The sequence below is a fragment of the Anguilla rostrata genome, chromosome 3 (genome assembly GCF_018555375.3).
Source record: "Anguilla rostrata isolate EN2019 chromosome 3, ASM1855537v3, whole genome shotgun sequence".
Lineage (NCBI taxonomy): Eukaryota > Metazoa > Chordata > Actinopteri > Anguilliformes > Anguillidae > Anguilla > Anguilla rostrata.
Genome location: NC_057935.1, coordinates 64,054,236 through 64,077,999, shown reverse-complemented (window position 1 = coordinate 64,077,999; position 23,764 = coordinate 64,054,236). Strand labels below are relative to the sequence as shown.

At 49.8% G+C, this 23,764-nt stretch overlaps 1 protein-coding gene across 1 annotated transcript in view; it reads right to left on the bottom strand.

Moving 5' to 3' along the window:
- diaph2 (diaphanous-related formin 2) overlaps positions 1–23,764 on the bottom strand; it is a 446,422-nt gene that overhangs the window by 196,509 nt on the left and 226,149 nt on the right. Inside the window, 1 exon segment of the mRNA XM_064329326.1 lies at positions 3,044–3,145. Within this exon segment, the coding sequence (XP_064185396.1) occupies positions 3,044–3,145 (102 nt within the window).

Genomic DNA, 23,764 nt, shown 5'->3' with positions numbered 1-23,764 from the left:
TTTTCATCCTTGTAAAGAACCGCTCCAGTGCGACTGGCTGCAGAAACACACAGCTGCATACGAGAGAATCTTCATGACCAATTCTATGGATGACTTACACATGCACACACACACACACACACACACACATACATGCATCTCACACACGCACGCACACACATACACAAATACGCATACGTATGCATCTCAAACGCACACACACACGCACATACACAAATACGCATAGGTATGCATCTCACACACACCCACACCTACTCACGCATTTACGTATGTATGTATGTATGTATGTATGAAGGAATGTATGACGTACTAGACACACAACCCACGCAAAACGTGCATTCCCATAATCCTCTCATCCATCACACAGACAGGCTGTAGTAATGAATTCATTCACACACCTTTTTGAGGTTAGGTATTGGGCATTTGGGGGACAAGGGGAAAGTGGGGTTAGGCCGTTTCAGCAGGACAGCGTGTGTGACAGGAGGACATAAGCCTCCGGTCGATATCCAATGGCTGCAGAGCACCGAAGCTGGAATCTCCAGACTGGGCGGGCGGCACTTCAGCCTCGCGCTGCTCGGTCCTGGGGGGTCGAGGGGGGGCGAGGAGAGATCAAGCACAGCCGTCGTCAGCGCGCCCAGGAACACGCCTCCAGATTTAGGGGCTGAGCACGCCGCTCTCTCGCCGGGCCTCCTTCACATTCACAGCCTAACGGGTATCAGGAGGAGCGGAGCGTGATCCGCCCGCACCGACTCCGGCCTGCCCGGCGCTGAAAAAGCACCTCTCCCATCGATCCTTCCCCCGAACGCGGAAAAAAATGGGGAGCGTTCGTCAGCCCCGCGGCTGGTTCCTCCGCGGCTCCGCCGACGCGCGGACGTCGCTTTCGAGGAAAACGACGTTCGAGCGTTCGTCCACATCGCCGCGGAAACCCGAACGGAGAGCGCTCGGCGAACACAGCGGGCCTGTTTATCCGTCCGTGCGTACGGTCCTTCCTCGCCCGAGGGACCGGGAAAGCACGCACGAGGCGGCCGGCGCTGCGGTTAGCGTCTGGCAAGGAGGGCGGGCGCGCGCGGAAGATGAAAGGATCGGCCGGGTAATGCACAGGATGTAATTCAGCCGCCGCTAATGCACCGACAACAAAGCGGCAGCGCGGCGGAAACAAAGGGCCCGGACGAGGGGCCAGCGCTTTCAGGGACTTCTGAAAGCCGCTTTGAATTTCTGAAACAAATCTAAATGGACATGTGCAGAACAGAGCCCTGAAAAGGATAGGGTAATCTATACGGCGCGCGTACAGTCAGCTCCATAATTTTTGGGACAAAGCCTGAAATAGAGAAGACACGGGGCCTCCATTTTTTTTCTTTTCCTTTCTTGATTTGGCTTTGTGGTTGACAATTTTTGATTTGTAATCAAACTATGATTACAGAAATTATAGCACTAATAATAGATATCCCCCAACCCCCCCCCCCTCCCCCACCCCTTTCGCCCACACCTTTATAGTCATTTAGAGCACAATCATCAAACTTTGAGTAGACATATTAATGTACCATGGTGAGGGTAAGTCCAGTGATTTAGGAATGTTGTCCACATATTTTTCCATGCAATGACTGCTTGCAGTATGTGATCCATAGACATCACCAGGTGCCGATTATCTTCTCTGGTGATGCTCTGCCAGGCCTGTGCTGCAGCCGTCTTCAGCTCCTGCTTGCTTCAGGGTCTAGTTGGCTTAAGTCTTCCCTTCAGTATATGAAATGCATGTGCAATTGTATTCAGATCGGGTGAGTGACTGGGCCAGTCAAAAAATTTCAGTTTTCAGTTTTTGCCTTGTTGAAAAACTCCCTTGTTGCCATAACAGTATGTTTTGGATCCTTGACCTTCTCTAAGATGGAGCACCATCCAATGGGTTTGGAGGCATTTTCCTGAACTTGAGCAGATAAGATGTTTCTGTACACTCCAGAATTAATTCTGTTGCTGCTGTTAGCAGTTACATCATCAAGTGAGCCAGTACCTGTGGCAGCCACACATGTCCAAACCATAACACCCCCACCATGTTTCATAGATGAGGGGGTGTGCTTTGGATTTTAGGCAGTTCTATTTGGCCTCCACACTTTGCTCTTGGTCTCATCCATCCATTTTTCAGGACCCTGCAGGTTCTTTCAGACACTCATTAGCAAACCGTAACCAGACCATTCTGTTATTGCAGCTAACTAGTGGTTTGCATTTTGTTGGGTGGTCCCTGTAGTTGTTTGTTACGTCTTCTGTGGACAGTAGTTGATTATAAATATAAAATTGTGGCGTAGAGAGTCAAATCAAGAAAAAATATGAATTTTCCAGAAAAATTAAGGAGCTCATTGTATATCTTCAGGACAATGTATTTGCTATCATCGATAGTGAAATTAAAGGCAAGCCCAAGATATTATATATGCAAGGAAAATCAGAAAGATGCTATATATGTGGTTGTAAATCATCTCACAGCTGTCGTGCAGTTGCCATTTGATTAAATTATTCATTTGTGAGTTTTAATTAATTTTCAAAAAACCCAATTTATGATGGTTAGGTGCAGTTTTTAAAGCAGGTGTGTGAGAGAATTGCGCACTTTGCTTGACAATGAGGGAGACTGTCACATAAATTGGTATAGGCGTGAATATAAGCAAATATAAGACTTACAAGTATGGTCTGGATGATTTTTTCCAATGTGCATATTCGTCATCTTTTTCTCATACAAGAACATAAAGAAAGATTTTCTATGCACATTTTTCAATGAATCATGCATGCTGTTTCTCCAGATTTTTTTTTTTTTAACCTTGAAACATACTGGCGATAAAGGCAGGTCCAGCTTTGGTCGCAGGATCAATGTGCTCTCTGAAGAAGCGAAGGAAACAGCCATTTTGTTTCAGGTAGCACCGCTAGGGGATTTTAGTGGCATTCCGCAGACAACGTAAACATCTGAATCTGTCGCACGGTTGAATGCAAATGCGAATGCCTGGAGGGAGGGAGGGATGGAGGGATGGAGGGAAGGAGGGAAGGACGCAGGGGAGGGGACACTTACAAAGATTCTGAGCCGTTTTGGAGTCCAAGATGCGCAGCTCCTTCGCCTTTTTCTTGAACTGGTTCACCCTCCTGTCGTCCACTTCGTCCACATCTTTCTTCACTGCAGAGAGAGAGGGAAAGAGAGAGATATAGAGAGAGACAAAGAGAGAAAGTGGTGAGGGTGTGAGAGAGAGGGAGAGAAAGAGAAGGGTGAGGGAGAGGGAGGTAGGGAGATTGAGATAGAGAAAGAGAGAAGGTGGTGAGGGTGAGAGAGAGAGAGTGAGACGGGTGAGGGAGGAGGTAGAGAGGGAGGTAGGGAGAGACAGAGACAGAAAAAAGTGATCAGTACTGAAGCCATGAGAAAGTACGCCATTTTCTCCACTTTGCGGATTCCTCAGCTCATTTTTATTCGCTGCGGCATAAACGAACAATGAATAATTAAGAATACATTCAGACCAATCAAGATGACCCACTTCATGATTGAAGACTAATTGTGCCATTAGCAGCGAGTAAATGAGTATAGGCAATTTATGTTCTCACTTAAAGAACTTTAGGAAGAAGAAATTGTCAAATGTATGTGGAAATCAACCAAGGTCTAGGAACATTAAAGGGATGTGTAATTGGATGGTAGCTGCTCATCTCTTACTAATGGTATTCCCCTTCAGACTCATTTACCCTGTAGTGATTAGAAAGGTATACTTACTTTCAGTATAAGTTACGGATATAGAGTAAAAAATGTAGTATTCTACCTAAGGCCATCTCCTAAATCAAACAGATACTCACAATCAACATATATTTTGCACATGTGGTTTGGATTTTAGAGTCTACTCTTGATGACAGTTACAACATTTTCTAATAAATGTTACACATGAGATTCCGAAATGCCAATTTTGAGAAGACGCACACACACAAACTCACACAACAGCCACAGCTGTCTTCTGTGCAAACTTGTTTTTCGTGTTTTTACTCTTTTTGCTGGTTATAAATTCATTGAGCAGACCTGACAGACAAAGCTATGGGCCTAACCTCCAACCAGGGGAGCTTCGAGGTCTGGAAGCACAATGGAGTCACAAAACAAGTTTGGCTTTGGAGAACTATTGCACAAGATAGAAGCGTTTTAACCTGTGAATAAAAAACGACATCCTCTCTCTGTGGATGCCTCATGGGATTGGTATCAAGGAACATTTCCCATCCACCACACCCCCCCCCCCCCCGCCAGTTGCACAATGTCCAAACCAGAGTTATGGAAGTAATTATGCTACTGCAACCACTCCAATAGGGGTGGAAGGAGCACAGATGTGGTCGTCTGGGACCGAACACCACAGCAATGCTGAGGCTCGACAGACCAGTCCCAAAAACAGCATCGCGCTGACTCAGCATATTTCTCACGGATGCGGCAATATGTCTCATCACGCAGGTCATCTCCACACGCATGCAAGCGATCAATACGCACCCCCTCGCCCCCCCCCCACTTCCTGTCATAACGCCACCTCCCTAACTGAGATCAGGGAACAAGTCAGGGCCCCCGCAGTGGAGCTCGGCCCCCCCAGGAGTGAGAATCCCGTCCTGGAATGCGAGTGGAGTGGGCGTGGGGGGGGGGGGGCGGGGAGTTGCAGGAATGCTCGGGTGGGTGGCAGACGGAAAGGCTGTTTCCCCTCCCAGTGCCTTCTGGGAGAGCCGTCGCGCCTCGCTGCTAATCATCGCGGCTCCTCTGTTTATTTTAGCCCAAAGGTAGGAATCTCAGAGGAGATCCAGAACAAACACAGCCTCGGCTCCGCAGAAAATATCTGCATCTGCTCGCAGCGGCAGTCAGAGCGGCGACGTCTCCCCGCGTCGTGAGGAGCTGTGCCGTGGGTGCCAGCCCAGCGCGCGCGCGTGCGGTTTCTCCGCCGGTTCGCGGCTGGGAGGAGCGGCTGCCTGTTTACAACGGCGCGCGGTCGCGCCCGCGCCACCCCGAATACGCGCTCACAAGCCTGAAATAGAGAAGACACGGGGCCTCCATTTTGTTTCTTGACTGCTGCTGCTGCCCGGCCTGCCGTATTTGCTTTTCCCCCGTCTCTGCATGTTACTGCCTGAGCTGAAGGTTTAGTGGATCCGACTAGTGAACATGCCGCGACAGTCTCTTGTTCCAAGACACTGAAGAGGAGGGATACTTTCAGTGTTATTAAGCAAACTGTACAGAAAGAAAAATAGAAACAACAAGACAAAACATGAAATTGAATGCAAGACATAGCGAGGGGGGGGTGGGCTGCATAATTGTATTTCAGTGAAGAACTCCTGCAATATTGCGTGATATACTATTGTATTTCGTGGAAAAATCCTCCTTTATCATGGTAATCTTACTACTGGGTTCTTCAAGATTGTGTCTAATCCTATACAAAGCAACATAAACTACGTAATGCTATTCTAGTGCATGCAGCCATAACACACGCATATTTAAAATTTTCAATAACGGCAACAGCGAAAATAAATTAATCACGGAAAATGGTTCATTAAAGGCGGGCTATTATGCAGAGCTCCAAGGATACGTCCTTCCTGCGACTCCCATTGTTGCCGCGTGGGGAGCGTATCTCGTTTCGTCCGGGTTCGAGGAGGAGGGGGGGGCTCTTTGTGCTTTCCTTGTGCTTTCACACGGGGCGGCTATTCTCAGGACGAAAATGCAAACCGGCTTGTTATTGGGGAGCAGAAACCCCTCAGCGGTGACATCACAGGCCCGTAATGGCCGGGGGCCCGGAGCAGCCCAAACTTGCTTCCCCCCCCCGCCCGCCCCCTCAGCAAACATGGTTCTTATCTCAAGCCTCGGAGGGCCGCAGCGTTCACGGGGGTGGAGAGCGAAGACAGCTCAGACGTTTTAGAACGCCAAGCTCCGCCCAGCCCCTAACCCCTCGCCCCTCACTCCTACTCCCTTGTCTGGACCTCCTGCCCTTGCACCTGAAGGACGCGCCCCCCCCCCCCTCCCCCTTCAGCTCCTCGGCTGTCCTCCCCCTCACACCGACAAGAGCGTTTCACATAATTCATTAACTGGCAGATGCATTTAATAATGCATAACAGACGCGGTTCTCTCTCATACCCCCCCCCCCCGTTCCCACCGAGCGCTGTGCAGCAGCATCCTTGGATCACACAAAGCCCACGCTTCTCACGGCAATGCGCACGCTGGCCTGTTTAACTCCAGCCAAGGTTAAATTCATTATTATATCTTCAAATGGCCACACGTCTTTATAAACAATTAAATAATTAAAACTGACAGGTCTTCAAACCACCTATTAAGGAATGACATGCGATTGCATGTAATAGCAAACGATTACACCGTTTTCCTCCCGTGAATGTCCCTTTGTTCTGCCATGTGGGATCCTTTAAGAAACTTCAGGGCGCTCACAGTCCACAGTATAGTCGCTGAAACAACGGAGGCCCCACAACTTTTACTTACAGGCATCCGCTTTCAAGGACTAGAACTGTTTCTATTGCACTTTCAAAGTGGAGCAAGATGGCCACAATTAAACATATTTGAAAGAAGAAAAAAAAATGCACAATTATTAAATAATGTCCAAATAATGTTCATATGTGTTGCTACTTAAGTTACATCTGTTCAGTTATTATGGGATAACCTTCATTATTTATTGTATAATAATTTCTATAAGAAATTTCTAATTTCTATAGGCTATTTCCTATTAATTCAACATACATTAATAAATAATACATATGTGTCAATTATTTAAAGCATTATCATTGTATTTTTGTCCCTTTTTGTTATTGATGACTAAGGCTGGCTCAATGCAGTTTTCCATCACAGCATAAACACTACAGAAGAACTGTTTCTTGCCCGTTATGCCATCTTCGCATGAATAAGAGTTTGCTAACGCAAGGCCACCTAGTCTGCTTAAACCACAAAACATAAACAGATTAGAAAATTTCAAATGAGGCATATCCGCGTATCGCATTCAGGGCTTAACAAAGCCGAAGCACCCACACTGGCCTTGCATACGTTACTTAGGCTCACGCAGATAGCAAAATGCGTTCTGACGTCCCCCGGGACTCTAAAAAGTGCTCACAGCCTCCGTTTGCTTCAGCTATCTCCCATTCAGCCGCGCATTCAAAGGGCCCTGAATCAGATTCTCTATCGACGGCGTGAATAACCGAGCTCTGCACCGGCAACGCTGCGTGACACCGCGCGAGAGAGAGAGAGAGAGGGCAGGACCCCGGTTTCTCCGGGGCGCCGGCGCACCGAGATAACGCAGAGTCCTAATCGCAAACGAGTAAGAGCGGGAGAGCGCTGATTAGCGTTAATCGGGCCCCTGTTTGCACGGCGGCGAATAGCGCTCACGAGCGAAAAATTCACCGGGGAAGATTGCACGGCCGTAAACAAAACGCCGTTTCTGGTTCCGGTCGCGGGGAAAGAAGCGGGAAAGTGGTCTGCAGTGTATGGCGGCGATGCGGTTGGCGCCTATCGTCAGGCTCTATGAACAACAAAATCAATAAAAGTGACTCGTTAATTTTATTTATTTATTTTTTTTAAACAAGAGCTCTGTATAAAGCAATATGGGATTTGCTGCAGAACGCGCTGAGGAAACAAATTACCGGCGATACGTAAGCAGTCCTGTTCTGCGGCTCTGCGGTCTCGAGAACAGAAACGCGGAAAAGACCCCGCCGTAAGGAAGAAAAGCTGGAGCGCATGAAAGCGGCTCGTTTTACTCCTTACAGGAAGGTCATGTTGTCGCAGGCTAATCTAAAACATGCTGGGGAAAACCGCAAGCCGTGTGTGTGTGTGTGTGTTTAACACAGAAATGCAGCTGGCCCACGACCATCAACTTATTTATAACAAAAGGAACCGAGAAGATTAAGAAATGTGTGCACTGGGGACTTCAAAACCGCGGCGGAAAACACACGCCATTTCACCGCCGCGGTGCCGCAACGGCGCTAAGAGCGAAACCCGCGCCAAGATAACCAAAAAAAACCCACATGAGCGTGAGCAGAGTCGACAAAAATCTGTTTCATTTCACCGTAGGTGGTGGTGGGGGGGTAGTGAAGTTTCTTGGCGGGCAGGATAGTCCGCAGGATGAAAAGGGATATCAGCGTTTGTTTGAAAAGTCGTCGGTGTGTTTGAGATTAGCCCGCCTCCCCCGCCGGCCCTTTCTTCCGCCAGCTTTGGACGGGGGGGTGGCCCGGGGGGAAGTCTCCGACTTCAAAAAAGTGCGCAGCTCCCTGGCGCTGGAATTATTTACCGGGCCCAAAATTCTCGCAGCGGGGGGCATTCCGCGAAATGTTACACTCCCCCTTCCAAAAAGGCCACGATGTGCGCCGCCGTGCCGAAGATAAACGCTTCCACATGCTCACTTCCGGCCGGGGAGACGCAGGGGGCGAGAGAAACACAAGACGAGCGATTAAACCGGGGGGGGGGGTGTCAATTGGCAGGCCTTGTGCAAATGGGTCTGAGGCAGGAGCAGCCAGCGCAGAGCCCCGCAGACAATGTGGAGTCCTGCCTTCAATTTATTCCCCCAGTGTGCAGGCTGCCTAAAAAGATGTAACGCACCCTCCGTCTCCCCCCGCCTCGCGTTAGAGATCAGTACAGCGGAGCAGCGAGCTGCCATCCTCCTTTCCGAAGAGACGAATCCTGTCTGCAATCCCCGTTTCCCTTTTCACACCACATTCTTTCAGATTTTGGACACGCTTTTTTTTTCTTTCCTCGGCGTGTAGCACTCAGCTGCTTTGGGCCCTGATGGAAATGGAAAGTGCGCTTTTCAACATAAAAGCCTCGCATTTTTACCCCCCCCCCCCTTTATTTTATTTTTTTGTCTTGAGCTTGGTCAGAGTCTGAGAGGTTGTACACAGAAGCATTAAGAATCGGAGTGAAGGCCGTGTCTGCGGACACATTACTACACGATTACTCTCAGCACGTAAAACGATACTTTTCAAACAGCTCCCCGAGTGTTCAGTTAACAGAGCGCAACAGTTAATGTGTGGCCCCCTTCTCAACGAACAATCCCCCCCTCAGCCCGCTTCCAAACCAGCAGCCCCTCACACGCGACGCGCTGCCCTGGCCCCCTCGCTCGCTCTCTCGCTCGCTCGCCCCGGGTCCGAGCGCCTCAGCGAGCTCGCTCACGGGCCTCGTTACTCACGATCCGCGCTGCGCGCCGTTCCTCGGACCGATATCCATACGCACTGTAATGGCGACACTTCCATAGCGGGTACTTAGCGGAGAGGGCTCTCTGTCACAAACGACTCCGCATTAAGGCGGGATGTTTATGGGGGCCGCTGGACGGGCTGGCGTCAGTCGATCGCCAGTTGGTGACCGCACTCGGCCACATTACCAGATTGGGTATTACGCTTAATGTCTCTGTAAAGCGGCGGAACTCCGGTCTAATTGACCATTTGCTGGGCCCTGCTATCCCGCTGTTAAACATGCACCGCGTGTCGTCTCCCCGTCTTCTGCAGAACAGGCTCGACGGAGACCGCCATCTCTGATGCTGGCCCATAAAGACTAAACTGCTAACCCCCTTGACCCATTTCATCAGCCAAAATGACAACAAAAGAGAAATATTATCTTAGACACAAAAGCAAGCGTGTGTGAGAGAAAGGGGGGAAAAATGTCATTTTCTTGAAATTGTTACTGTTGTTTTTTCCTTTTCTTTTTTTCCCTGTTCATTTATTCCTCCGTATTGCCAGTCTAAAAATGCCCCTACAACACAGATTGTTTGATTCTGACTGGTATGATTGGGGGTATCCTACCGTGAGCTCAAATCTTTTATTAACCCATCACCCTCACCTGGTATGGTGGCTAGAACCTTTTTGAGTGTTGAGAGTCCATTTTTTCCCCCTGGATTTTTAATTTAGGTATTATGCACCAGCATTTATTACTGCTTCGAGTTTGGAATACACTGCAATATGCAAGTAAAATGAAAGAAAACTTGTCTTGGCACAAATCATATTGCAAGAAGACTTCTTTTTTTTAATACACTGAATGAACCACAGTAATTTTCAGTTATTATGTAAAACATTATGGCTGCTACAGCCAGTCAACTTGCAGATTTAATTATAAACCATAAGCTGAATAAACATTTTTAAATGAAATTCAACTTTTCAGGTAAACGGAGGCTTATTTGAAAAACCCCGCCCCAGGCAAACGGCATTGATCAGACATTTGGGTGGTGCAATAAAAAAGGAATTTCAATCCCATTCTTTTTTTAATATTCATTTTAAAAAATCACTATTATACTGCAGAGGTCTCAAACTTGCAACAGAATCTTCTCCTTACAAGGAACAATTTCGCCTGAAGGACCCTCAAGGCCTCCCTTATTGAATTTTCTACTATATTGAATATTTCGTTAAATAAGTCTCACATGAACTATTGGGTTGAGGTAAGTTTGGCTTGGGGGTCTATTCAGACAGACCTACCCTGGGACAGAGCTCTGGTAGCGCTCGCTAGCACTAAAATACGATTTCAACGACCGTTTATACTTAACGCATAAATGCCACTAAACACTAAATGCCGAGTTGGGTCAGAACTACAGAGTGGAGAAATGAAAGGGGAAAAAAAAATCAACCTGTATGTGTCAGTGAAATTATTAAATAAATGAAACCTATCTATCTCTACGTAACTATCTAACTAAAACACCAAGAAAATTATTTTTCTCTCAACAACAACAAAAAAAAAAAGCTATATACATTTTTGACATTACAATTTGGCATTTTCCAGACTCTCTTATTAAGACAGATTAATTTTTTTTTTAACATAAAACCCATTTATTAGCTGGATATTTTACTGAAGCAAACCCGGTTAAATACACTGCTCAAGGGTACAACTACAGCGCCCTTGGTAGGAATCAAACCTTAAACCATTTTATATGAGTTACAAGGTGGAGTTACAAGAATATCATATATTAAAGTACACTAGACTTGAATATGTCGAATATGCCCTGCAAAACTATACGTACACAATATGGCTTACCTCCACCAATCAGAAAAAACTAAACAGCATATGACCGGTGAAGCTGCAATGACCAATTTGTCCCCTTATGGAAGTCTGTGCCACACACCCCAAAGACAATTTTCTGTCTGGATACAAACCCCCCACCCTCTGTACCTCCCTTAATCTTCCATCTTCACACATGTTCCCTCTCTCAAAAAAGCAATCCTCTCTCCTGCATTCAGGGGTCTAAATTGTTTCTTTTTCTTTTGGATCAGCAAACCCACATTGATCGGATAAGAGCACTCAATAAATAAATAAAAAATACACACACAAATTGAATCTGAGTGAAGCATAACAAAGACCAAACTTAGAGCGGAGGTTTTTGCAGGTTGTTCAAGCGGATTTTGATTATGTGGTTCGAAAATTAGTGTCTGCAGCCATTCATCAGAAGAAATCTATTATTAGGGAAGCAATTTCAAGATTTCTCTTCCAGGCCTTAAAAGAGCCTCCTTGTTTGTTGATGTACAAAGATGTTCATTATGAATACCTGATGGCAGCTGAATGAGGGGTAATTCAAATCTTGTCTGATAGCTTTCAGATGTCAAGTTATTGGGGGGGGGTGGGGGTGTCCCCCATTGCGACGACTCCCTCGTTACCACCTGACCTTCACACGGGTTCGACAAGCTGACTCCGGGCTCCGAAAAAGCCAAGGTGAAAGGAATGGAAATCGCAGCTGGCTGAGGGGGTGGGGGTGGGGGGGAGAAGCGGTCCCTCCGAACGATGAAGTCGAGCCCTCATCCGTGCAATTATCATCACCAGTAATGATAGTGGGAGGAGGGGGAGCTAATGATAATGATAATGGCGATAATCAGAGCCGTCTCCCGCGCGCGCGTGTGTCAGGTAATGGCAGAGCGCCGCTCCTTCCCCCGGCGCGCCGAGCGGCCGACGCTTCCCCCCCCCCAACCCCCCCCGCTCCCGCTCCCGCTCCCGTTCGGCGAGGTCTCCTACTCCGTCCCGCAGCTGGCCTGGGCCGGGCGGGGCCGAGCAAGCGAGCGGAATGGGGGTGGTGACACACTAACAACCCCCCCCAACCCCCCCCGCCAACCCCCCCAGGCCTCCCTAATTGTTTCAGTGTGGAGTCAGAGAGGGCCCATGCTGCTGGTAATAGGCCTAGAGCTGTGGGGGGGGGGGGGTGTGGGAGGCAGGCCCAGCGGGGAGGCTGGTCCCCCCCCCTCCACCTGAATGAGCTTGAGTCAACCCCAGGGCATGACCGGAGACTCCGGCAGTGATTTTACTCACAGAAAACCCTGCTACACACATTTATCAAATATACTGCACCCATTACGTTGCAAGTTTGCATCAGGCACTTGGTTAAGACACAAATAACTCTCAGTTTAAGCCTTCTGTTTGTAATTCACTCGGCTACATAACTAAAAGCGCGACGACGATGATGATACCAGCGTACGGGAAGAGCTGGGGCTGACGAGGCCCATGAGTTCCGGACAGTGGGGGCACGGCAGCGATGATTTCTGGAGCTGCAGAGAGCTGCTCGCTGACCCCGGACGTTCCCCGGGTAGGTTTATGAAGCACGGTCCGAAACTCAAGGACACACAAAGTCAGCGCCGGTTCCCATCAAACCCAGCAGGCTGTTCCTGCACACTTATCGCTCTTCTCTTGTTTGTAGTGGTAGCCGTTTAATCTGCCGACAGATTAAATAAACCCTCGCGCTCTCGCCACAGCTCAATAAATTCCTCTTCCTCTGATTCTTTTCCGGAGCGTACTTTCCGCTTTACGCCGGTATCTTACACATTGTTATTCAACGGCGCTTTCTCTGTTTTTGCTGTGGTTCGACAGAACCACAAACAGCGCGCATAAAACACAGTGTATTATGTGATTGGACGGATATTTTTTCAGTGGCTGTAGGCCGTCCCCGACTTCTCCAGATACCTGAACAGGATGCATCCAGGATTTTGAGCCGTTTCTAAGTTTTCTTACTCAAATGAAGATTTTTGAAGTCGAGGGAAGATTTTAGTGTGCACTTTCAACACCAAGAACTGGGGCATTTTAACGAGCTAAATCAGGAAGAAAACCGCAATCTGTGTACCACCCATTCCTTTTTTATAGCACAAAAAGCATTCAGGGTTTTATTAGTTTTTTATAATCACTGAGGAAGAGGGGCCTGGCATCTCTTCTAGTCTAGAGGAGAAAATAGACTTCAGCCACAAGGTTGAGGTAACAAGATGAAGCCATTATGGGACAATGAAAGGAATATAAGGTTGCCCAAACACGGTGTGCTAAAACCGTGTCCTCCGTTCAAGCATTGGCCAACAAAAATAAATAGCGCGTCCGCAAAGAGGCTGAGCCTCTTATATTAATGAATCCTTTGTTGTGCTGAACGTTTCGCTGATAATAGGCTGTGTGGAAACAAGGCGCCCTCGTTCCCTTTCCCTGCTAAATTGGGAGCATTAAGGAGCCGAGCGGGACCCGGAGACCGGCCCCCGGAGGGAGCAGACGGGTAAGACGGGCCCCGGTGACGGGGGCCCCATCCCGAACCCATCCACCCCGCCCCCGCCGACCCGTTTTAAGCGTCCTCCGGCAGCGGTGCGTTCAGGCGGACGTGACGGCCGAGGACGAGAAGCACCCGGCTCTCAGGATGACTGACGTCCCTGCGGTCTCTGTTAGCGCTCGCGTGCGCCGCCGCCATCTTCAGCTCGCCAGCACACGCCCAACCGCCATCTTCAGCTGGTCAGCACACGCCCAACCGCCATCTTCAGCTGGTCAGCACACGCCCAACTGCCATCTTCAGCTGGTCAGCACACGCCCAACCGCCATCTTCAGCTGGTCAGCACACGCCCAACCGCCATCTTCAGCTGGTCAGCACACGCCCAACCGCCATCTTCAGCTGGTCAGCACACGCCCAACCGCCATCTTCAGCTGGTCAGCACACGCCCAACCGCCATCTTCAGCTCGCCAGCACACGCTCAACCAGTCCACCGCCCCCCACTCCCCCCTCATACCTCTCTCTCTCTCTCTCTCTTTCCCCTCATACCTCTCTCTCTCTCTTTCCCCTCATACCTCTCTCTCTCTCACCCCCCTCATACCTCTCTCTCTCTCTTTCCCCTCATACCTCTCTCTCTCCCTCACCCCTCATACCTCTCGCTCTCTCCTCTCATACCTCTCTATCTCTCTCTCGCCTCATACCTCTCTCTCTCTTTCCCCTCATACCTCTCTCTCTCTCTTTCCCCTCATACCTCTCTCTCTCTCTCTCTCTCTCCCTCTCCCCTCATACCTCTCGCTCTCTCCTCTCATACCTCTCTATCTCTCTCTCCTCTCATACCTCTCTATCTCTCTCTCCTCTCATACCTCTCTATCTCTCTCTCGCCTCATACCTCTCTCTCTCTTTCCCCTCATACCTCTCTCTCTCTCTCTCTCTCCCTCTCCCCTCATACCTCTCGCTCTCTCCTCTCATACCTCTCTATCTCTCTCTCCTCTCATACCTCTCTATCTCTCTCTCCTCTCATACCTCTCTATCTCTCTCTCCTCTCATACCTCTCTATCTCTCTCTCCCTCATACCTCTCTCTCTCCCTCTCCCCTCATACCTCTCGCTCTCTCCTCTCATACCTCTCTATCTCTCTCTCCTCTCATACCTCTCTATCTCTCTCTCCCCTCATACCTCTCTCTCTCTCTCTCTCTCTCCCTCTCCCCTCATACCTCTCGCTCTCTCCTCTCATACCTCTCTATCTCTCTCTCCTCTCATACCTCTCTATCTCTCTCTCCCCTCATACCTCTCTCTCTCTCTTTCCCCTCATACCTCTCTCTCTCTCCTCCCCTCATACCTCTCTCTCTCTCCCCTCATCAGGAAACAGAGAGAGACTGATACATCTTTCTTAAAAAGTGCTTTTCCTGCGTCCGCGTCTTCCAGGAAGGGCAGCGCTTCCTTCGCCTTCACGCTTCCCGGCGTGTAACGGCGTCATCCCCGGTCTTGGCGCCAATCAAGCCGCGTCCGCATCTCAGACCGCCAGGCCCGCCGGGCCGGCAACCTGCGCTGGCCCGAAGGCGCTCTGAGTTCACCGGTACTACCAGAACACAATTAAAGATGCACTTTTTAAAAAATATCTAAAATAGATATTTCTGTCGGCGTCCTCTCCGTTTGCCTCCTTGACTTCCGCCTCTCGGCTGGACCTCGCTCCAGTCCACGAGACACGGAACCGCTCAGCGGTTAGTCTGGAAATAATGACCGCCGGTGCTGGAGTCTCCGGAGCTCTCTCAAGCCCGTGCCACGAGATGACGGAAGACCTAATTGCCAATTAAGGCATTACTTCTCTTCGTGAAGCGATGACACACACCACGCGGGCGCTGCCTATCTGAACCCGTTCGGACTTTGATATGGAGAGTTTGGCCGCGGGGTCCGAGCGCGGACGCATTTTACAGCCGAGCCGCGTCTGAAGCTCAGGTACGGCGGCAGACGCCGCGGCTCGAGCCCAGAAGCCTCGTTCGCTCGGGAGGACGATAAATCCGCGGTGAGGAGGACGCTGACAAACGCAGAGCGCTCGCTGAGAGGCGAGCGTCTCATTACAGGACTGGCGCTTAAAAGTGTGCTTGAGCTTAATCCTGTTTTTTTTTTTCTCTTGAAGGTTAACCAGTAGACTGATCCTATTTGTCCACCGTGCTGTGAAATGACTTAAGAATAACTTCACAGCAAAACGTCAAGGTTTTGCCGAAGGATGAGAGAAAAGGCTTTTCTTTCGCGGCACGCGGGCATCGAGCTCGTTAGGAGGAGCCGGGCTTATCCCGGAGCATCGACGGCGGAGCGGATCCGCGCGGCGTAATTGTCGGTCTCCAATCCCCCGAAAGACCAACGGCACCCAAAGAAAGCGTGCGCTGCTGCTCTGCACAGACCCGCGCAGTCCTCTGCCGACAGCGAAGGCGGCCAGCCCTCAGGAAGGAGCCCGCTCCCACTCCATTGCAACACTGGCCTTCGCCCCGTGTGTCACTTCCTGATGACTAGCCTTCAGACGCTCAGGGGGCAACGCGCGCTGGTGACACCGATGACTCACAGCAGGCTTTCTCTGGGTCTGAAAACCGAGAGGAGAGCGCACATACACACACACACACACACACACACACAAGGACGCATACGCACACACGCAAGCGCGCACACGCACGCGCACACACACACAAACACAGACACAAACAAACACACCTACAAACACACACCACACATGCATAAACACCCAAAACACACACACATACACACACGAGCACACAAACACACCTACAAACACACACACACACGCATGAGCATACAAACACACATACACACACGCACGAGCATACAAACACACACATGCACACATACGCGCATGCACACAGACACGTACACACACACACAAACACGCATGCGCACACGCACATGCACACGCTCACGCACACACACACATCGCTGAGCGCAGCAGTAGTGCGAGGCAATGCCGTTTCACTGAGAGGATTAAATTAGCTTCATTGAAAGTCTCAGGGCTGGTAAGGTTTGTCCGTTTCACCCAGTCACAGGATCCACTGGGATGCTCATGCAAGAACAGGAAAGAGGGGAAAGAACATGAACACAAAAAACAAAGAGTGAGCTAACAGCCAGAGAGGGGCTCAGTGTGAGGCCCTGTAATACGGTGAAAAAGGGCCAGCTGTGTTTCTACACCCCTCAGAGGGGCGAGCCGTGTGGGGTCCCGCTAAACTCCCACCCCCGGCCCTCATTGGGCCTGCCCCACAGGGTTCCCCCCACCCCCCCAGAACAAACCCACCCGCTCTCGCAACAGTCCAGAATGTTTCAGATTAACCACTTCCTGCGATGCGGACCCTGGAGGGCTCACGGTCACGCCCACAGGAGGTAACCCAATCGGGGCTTCAGCAGCTGTACTGACACGCTGCCAAAAAGGAGTGTTTTCAGAACCTCGTTAAACTGTACTCAGGAACAGACGCAGGGCCAGATCCTCAGCCTACCTCTCGTACACACTATGGCACTTAACATTATGTTACAGGTTTACACGGTGACTAGGACCATCGATTGTGACAGGGACAAATTGATATTGCCCTTGCTCTTTTCCTAACCTTTCCGCAATTTTCCCCAGATAACAGCATTTGCTAAACGGCTAAATGCAAATGGAACTGTATATGAAAGAGAGACAGCCCAGGCAAAAAAAAAAAAAAAAAAAAAAATGCTTTGCTTGAGAAAGAAATTACAGCCACTGCGATATGGCATTTTCTAAAAAAAAACGTCAATTTTTTTACAATTACCCTCCCGACGAAAACAAGCAGTGGATGGCGTTGGATTACGCTCTGACGGCCGTCCTCGTCGTTCGGTTTAATGGCACGCGTCGCGGCGGCTCAGCGACACAGCGACGGCGGTCACAAAGCTCGGCGCGCGTCCATTAAAGGGCACCGCTGCCGAAAACGGGCGCTTCGGAAAAAACAGCCCGGGCTTCACCTCCAAAAAGCCGGGCGAAATGGAAATTAAATCTCGCACTCGGTAAGCTTTTCGGTCACACACAGGCTTTGATTGCTCTGCTCAGTGGACAGTAAATAGGATTGTGAACCCCTGTGAGGTAAAACTGGCATATTAATAGTTCTGTCACATAATGCAGACTCCGGGCATTTCCTTAGCTGGGTGGATTATGAACAGTTCGGGAGACCTGATTCTGCTGTACTTGGATTACTGTGGGGTAGCATTAACCCAGGTAATAATAACAGCTACATGATTTGGAAACTGTCTCCGTGGCTTTCAAACTGCCATAAAGCATGCATACATTGTTAATGGGTACTCTCTGTATTTAAAAAACACACCCATTCAAGCTTTTTACTTCCACTTCGACAATTTTTTTAAAAAACTAATAACCATCACAATAATTGTTAAAAGTATCCTGACTAATTGCCTTCATTACAATGGCAGACGAAAGCTTATTTTTAGCTTTCCCTATCTCAATGTCCATTCATTTTGATGTAATGAATGAGCTTTAGGAACAATATGGCTCATCTGTGCAGGAAAGCGCTAGCCCCATCCTTTTTTTCCACCAATCAGATCTATTCATTTTAATGGGCCTATCACTTTCACGGTTGCCTGTAGAAACGCCCAATGAAAAAGCAGACTGGGACATTTTCTCCTTTTGAAAAAACAATAATGATGAAATAAGAGGAGGTCTGTATTTGGGACAGTAGGCTTCCACAGACGCGCACTGAAATTCTTCCGACCCGAACAGATACGCATTTTAGATCCCTTCCAGGGCTGCGGTCGAACCCAAGTCCAAATTAACGGGCGACGTGAGCACGCTCCCCGTAAAAAGGTAACGAAAAAGAGTCGGGCCCTTTTGAACATGAATGGCAGCAGACCGAGGGGAGGAGAGAGGGGCCGGACGGCGGGAGCGCGTCCCTCTGACCTCTGCACAATGCCGGCGTCGCGCGACGGGCCAGATCAGCCACGGATTACGCCCCTCCAGCCTCGAGTCTGGGGGAAGCCGGATCCAGCCCGCCGTGGACACGCAGGCGTCGGCTACGCAATCTGCATCCGACTCCCGGCTTCACGGGGGTTCAGCGCTACATTTCCAAACAGCGTTTCTAAAACAGTGTTTGCTTCAGATTTGCACATTCATAATTAATGAAGGGGTGGGGGAGGGGGGGTCGTGGGTAGTGGGGGTTTGATTCGATTTGCAGAGGCCTGGCTAAGGAATCTGCTTGGTAGCAGAGCAGCAGGGCCTGGTGTTTTTCAAGCTAGAACAGGTCATGCAGAAACCCAGCCTGCAGCTTACGTCCCCAGGCCTGTGCCCACCAGCCTGCCCCTCCCCTCAGGATAGCCCCTGATCCTCACCGCCCACCCAGTCTGCTTTGAAGTTTGCAGGGGCCTGTGGGATAGCTGACCACCCCCCCCCCCCCCCCGCCTTGGGTCCCCCTGCCTGTTTGAAGCAGTCCTACGTCCGTTCTGCAGCCAGACTGGTCAGACGGTCAAGGTCTTTCCTGGTCCACCTATGCCCCCCTCCCTCCCCATCCCCCTCACCCACCCGCCATCAAAATGTACAGCTCCTCTCCAAAAACATCCAGCCTCTCCACTCCAGAGAAATAAAACATCACTTCTTTTGTGGCTTTGACATTCAAAAACACAGACCAGCCTTGAGAAATACCAAAGGTTTTGTTATGGTTTGGAACTGCGCTTACAATATGCCATTCATCTAAAAATTGTCCAACTAATTTGCTGTCATCAATACCTACTGTTATCTGTGGTAAGAATTCGAATTTAAAACAATATAGAATATCCCCGCTTACATTTATTCGTTCCAATTAAATGAGGAGGCATTTTAAAGAACTTCTTCAAATGTACTTTTGAAAGATGGCTGCCGTCTGCTGCCAGAGCCCAGAAGCAGTGAAGCCATATTCTAACAGCGCGTTCAAGCAGAAACTGGCTCAGCTCTGTGGCACCACTAAATTGATTGGGGAAAAATAAATGCCTACATGATGAATGATTAGAATATGGGAGGCCTGGATGTCAATGCTATGCAGCGTTGGCTATATATAGGTTACATTCTCTCTCTCACTCTCTCTCGACATGCAAATGCAATCCCTCTTACACACAAACACACACACACACACACACACGCGCGCACACGCACACACACACTCATAAACACTCGTTCTAACAAATATCGTAAGAGGATATAAGCAATCACCCACTGTAAGATCATAGGGAGGCTTTTTTTTTTTTTAAGAAGCTTATCATTTTTAAAAAAAGCTATAAAACATTGCACTTTATTCCGCTCTCGCTGTCACCATGAAAGCTTGCTTACAGTGCGCATTATCATTCCTCATTTTCAAGCAATTGCCCCCTTCGTGAAACAACATTTCATCTGGATGCTACAAAACAGGAACGTGAGGTGTCAGTCCTCCGCGGAGAGTATTCTCTTTTGTGTTCTATTTTTTTCCTTCGCCATGAAAGAACGGAGGCTCCAGTGTGTCTACGGGGCTGGAAATTGCCTGTTGGTCATTGAAACAAATGAGGTCTTAGGTTTCTTAAACAGTTTCCAGAAGCGCCAAAGCTTTGTCACTGACAATATCCGGCCTGTTACAAATGTTTACGGTAAAAGGGAGATGCACGTCAAGACTGCTTTTCGGCCACGAAGAGAGGCTCGTGGAAAAATGTTTTTTGGCAAATTTACAGCAGGCGAACAATAACGCAAGTCTCTTTCATTGATAAGGTTCTCAGCAGTAATGCTGGGGATGTGGTTGCCAAGCAACATGTAAAATCAAAGCAAAATAATAACGCGCTTCCACAAAACATTAGGAGCAAACATGTCTTACTGGCAATTTTACTGTGAACCAGACACAAACCATGTCAGATACACACGAGTGAGTGTTTACACTGCAAAGTAAAGCACAATAAAGTGACTGCACCAAAAAATGGGTCTAAATGTCTATGTTCTCTGAGCGAAATACGACGTGCTTCTCACAAAACTACACTGGGGAAAAATGACTGGAAACTACCAGCCATCAGGTGTACCAGAGGACTGCAGTCGGCTGCACTCTTATGAGGAAGCGTGACATTTCGGAGGCTAAACCCCTTTAGCGATCACTGTCGGCATTACTTTAAGTACTGGCATCGGCTGCAGTCTTATCACTCCATTTTACCTCGTGGCAACATCTGGATGCCAAGCCTGAGATTTGCTATAAAAATTGTGTCTTCATTCCACTTTTACTGGCAGTGATTTCAGATGCACTGCGGTACCGTGACTGGAGGTATAGGCACATTAAGGGCACTGTGACTGGAGGTATAGGCACATTAAGGGCACTGTGACTGGAGGTATAGGCACATTAAGGGCACTGTGACTGGGACACAGGCACACTAAGGGCACTGTGACTGGAGGTATAGGCACATTAAGGGCACTGTGACTGGGACATAGGCACACTAAGGGCACTCTGACTGGAGGTATAGGCACATTAAGGGCACTCTGACTGGGACACAGGCACATTAAGGGCACTGTGACTGGAGGTATAGGCACACTAAGGGCACTGTGACTGGAGGTATAGGGCCACTAAACAGCACTGTGACTGGAACATAGGCACACTAAGGGCACTGTGACTGGGACATAGAAAAGATTGATGGTTGGCTAGGGCTCGACTGGGACAGGTGCACTGGGTACGTGACTGGGGTGGCACTAAGGCAGTGACTGAAGGCACACTAAGGGCACTGTGACTGGAACATAGGCACATTAAGGGCACTGTGACTGGGACACAGGCACACTAAAGGCACTGTGACTGGAGGTATAGGGCCACTAAACAGCACTGTGACTGGAGGTATAGGCACATTAAGGGCACTGTGACTGGAACATAGGCACACTAAGGGCACTGTGACTGGAGGTATAGGCACACTAAGGGCACTGTGACTGGAGGTATAGGCACACTAAGGGCACTGTGACTGGAGGTATAGGCACACTAAGGGCACTGTGACTGGAGGTATAGAGACACTAAGGGCACTGTGACTGAGGATAGGCACATAAGGGCACTGTGACTGGGATAGGCACACTAAGGGCACTTCTATGTGACTGGAGGTATAGAGACACTAAATTCACTGTGACTGGATGTATAGGGACACTAAAGGCACTGTGACTGGAGGTATAGGCACACTAAGGGCACTGTGACTGGAGGTATAGGCACACTAAGGGCACTGTGACTGGAGGTATAGGCACACTAAGGGCACTGTGACTGGAGGTATAGGGACACACATGTTTTCTGCTTCCCTGCAGATGTCCGGTCTTTGCCATGTCTAGGTTCCAGAGCGCCGTGCCACCCCGGGGTCGGCCGAGACAACGGAACCCGAGCGCTTAGTCATGAGCCTCAAAACGGAGACGAGCAGTTCCGTCACGCTCAGCGAGAGAAGCCCCTGACTTCCGCATCTAATACAGCCACGGCTACATCGATAGCCATTGATCTGCTTCGGTCAGACCGAGCGAGACCCGAGGGCGGTTCGCCGTTTCTACGCTGCGTAAAACGAGGGTTGAATCAAAAGATTTGCGTGGGGTGGCAGGGGTTTGGGTTGGGGGGGGGGGTGGAGGGGGGGGGGTTGTATTGTCTTAACAGGACCACAGAAGCTCCTCCGAAATCAGCGGCGGAGGGCGAGCGGACTTCCCGACGGCGCCCGCGTCCCGGGCCCCGCGCTCTCTCTTATCTCCCGCCGCAGAGCGGGCCGTCCTGGCGGGGTCGCCCGGGAGACGGGCGCGCGGAACAGCGTGGGAGCGAGCCGGCTGTGATGCCCGTCAGAGAGAGCCACTGCGCAGAGAGACAGCCCCGGCAACATCAAACGAGCCCCCAAAAAACAGAGGGAGTCTTTAATCTCTTCCCTCCAGTTCCGGCGAATCATTACCCCGGCCCGCGCGAGCACTTCATGGTGCTTGAAAGAGAGTTTATGTTGAAACGGAATCTCTAATGCCACAGAGCACATTTTTACACATCTGCCCTCCCTCTGTTTATTTTTCCAAAAAAAAAAAGAAAAAAAAACATTTGCTGCACTTTCGAGAAAGTTATTCTCATTTTTTTCTGCCACTACCCCGAGGCGAGTGAGATCCTGGGACGGTCCAGGCTGCTGATAGTGAGAAGTTAAAAGAACGACCTGCTCGGTTCTACCCACAGCCCACCCCACCAAAAATTATGCTCATCTTGTTGTTCCACCTTAACACTCGGCGAGTCTGATAAGTTCCCTGGCACCCGTGGCTCTGTCTGGCACACAGAACGCAGTGCCAGGAGCGATCTGCACGCGGCCCCCACACCAGTCCGAGGAAGCTCGTTTACTCAACCTGACATCGGAACCAGGAGCGTAATCCTACCAGACGTTTCACTCAAAGAAAAAACTATTTGACCTCTTCACTAAGCCCCGCAACATCTCCACTGCCAACCGTCACGTCCATCTCCGCGGAACTTCAATTGGGCGGTTCGCCTCGACTCTGTCCCGCTCTCGCTCTCTCCGACACCGCGGCCCACCACCTTGCACACGGCAGATATGCACGCATATTAAGTTTTGTATTAGCATTCCTCTTTCCAATAGGCGCCATTTCACTTTGAAAGTAGGCCATCGCCGGGCTACAGAGCGCTTTCCCTAACAACCAACATCACTCAGCCAGGTAATACACTTTCAGTCACTCTATCTGCCTCTCTCAGACTCGCCACACACACACACACACACACACACACACACACACGAACGCACGACACACGCACGCACGCACGCAAGCACGCGCACACACACACACACACACACACACGAACGCACGCACGCACGCACGCAAGCACGCGCACACACACACATGAACGCACGCACGCACGCAAGCACGCGCACACGCACACACACACGAACGCACGCACGCACGCAAGCACGCACACACACACAGAGGGTCATCATACTGCTAAGATCACTGTGTTTCTATATTCATTAGAAACATTTCAAAATGGTCACAACATTTACAGTCTAAATTCACTCACTCACTAGTTTGCTCGCACGCACACGCATATGAACCTACACACACATACACACACAGACACACAGACACACACACACACACACACACACACACACAGAGCCGCTCCTTAGGCATGAAACTCATTTGATTCCACAGGCAGGAGCACTGAGGCCTTCCTGAGCAGAGAGCAGACGAGACATGTCCTCTCTCACTCCTTCAGAAATGGAGAAACGGGAACCCTCGGGGCACCCCCCAGCCTTTTACCCAATTTCTGAACCATCCCGCTGCAGTCCAAGACCGGGGGGGGTCACCAGGACACCGAACATTTCCGCAGCCTAACCGCACAGCCTGTCT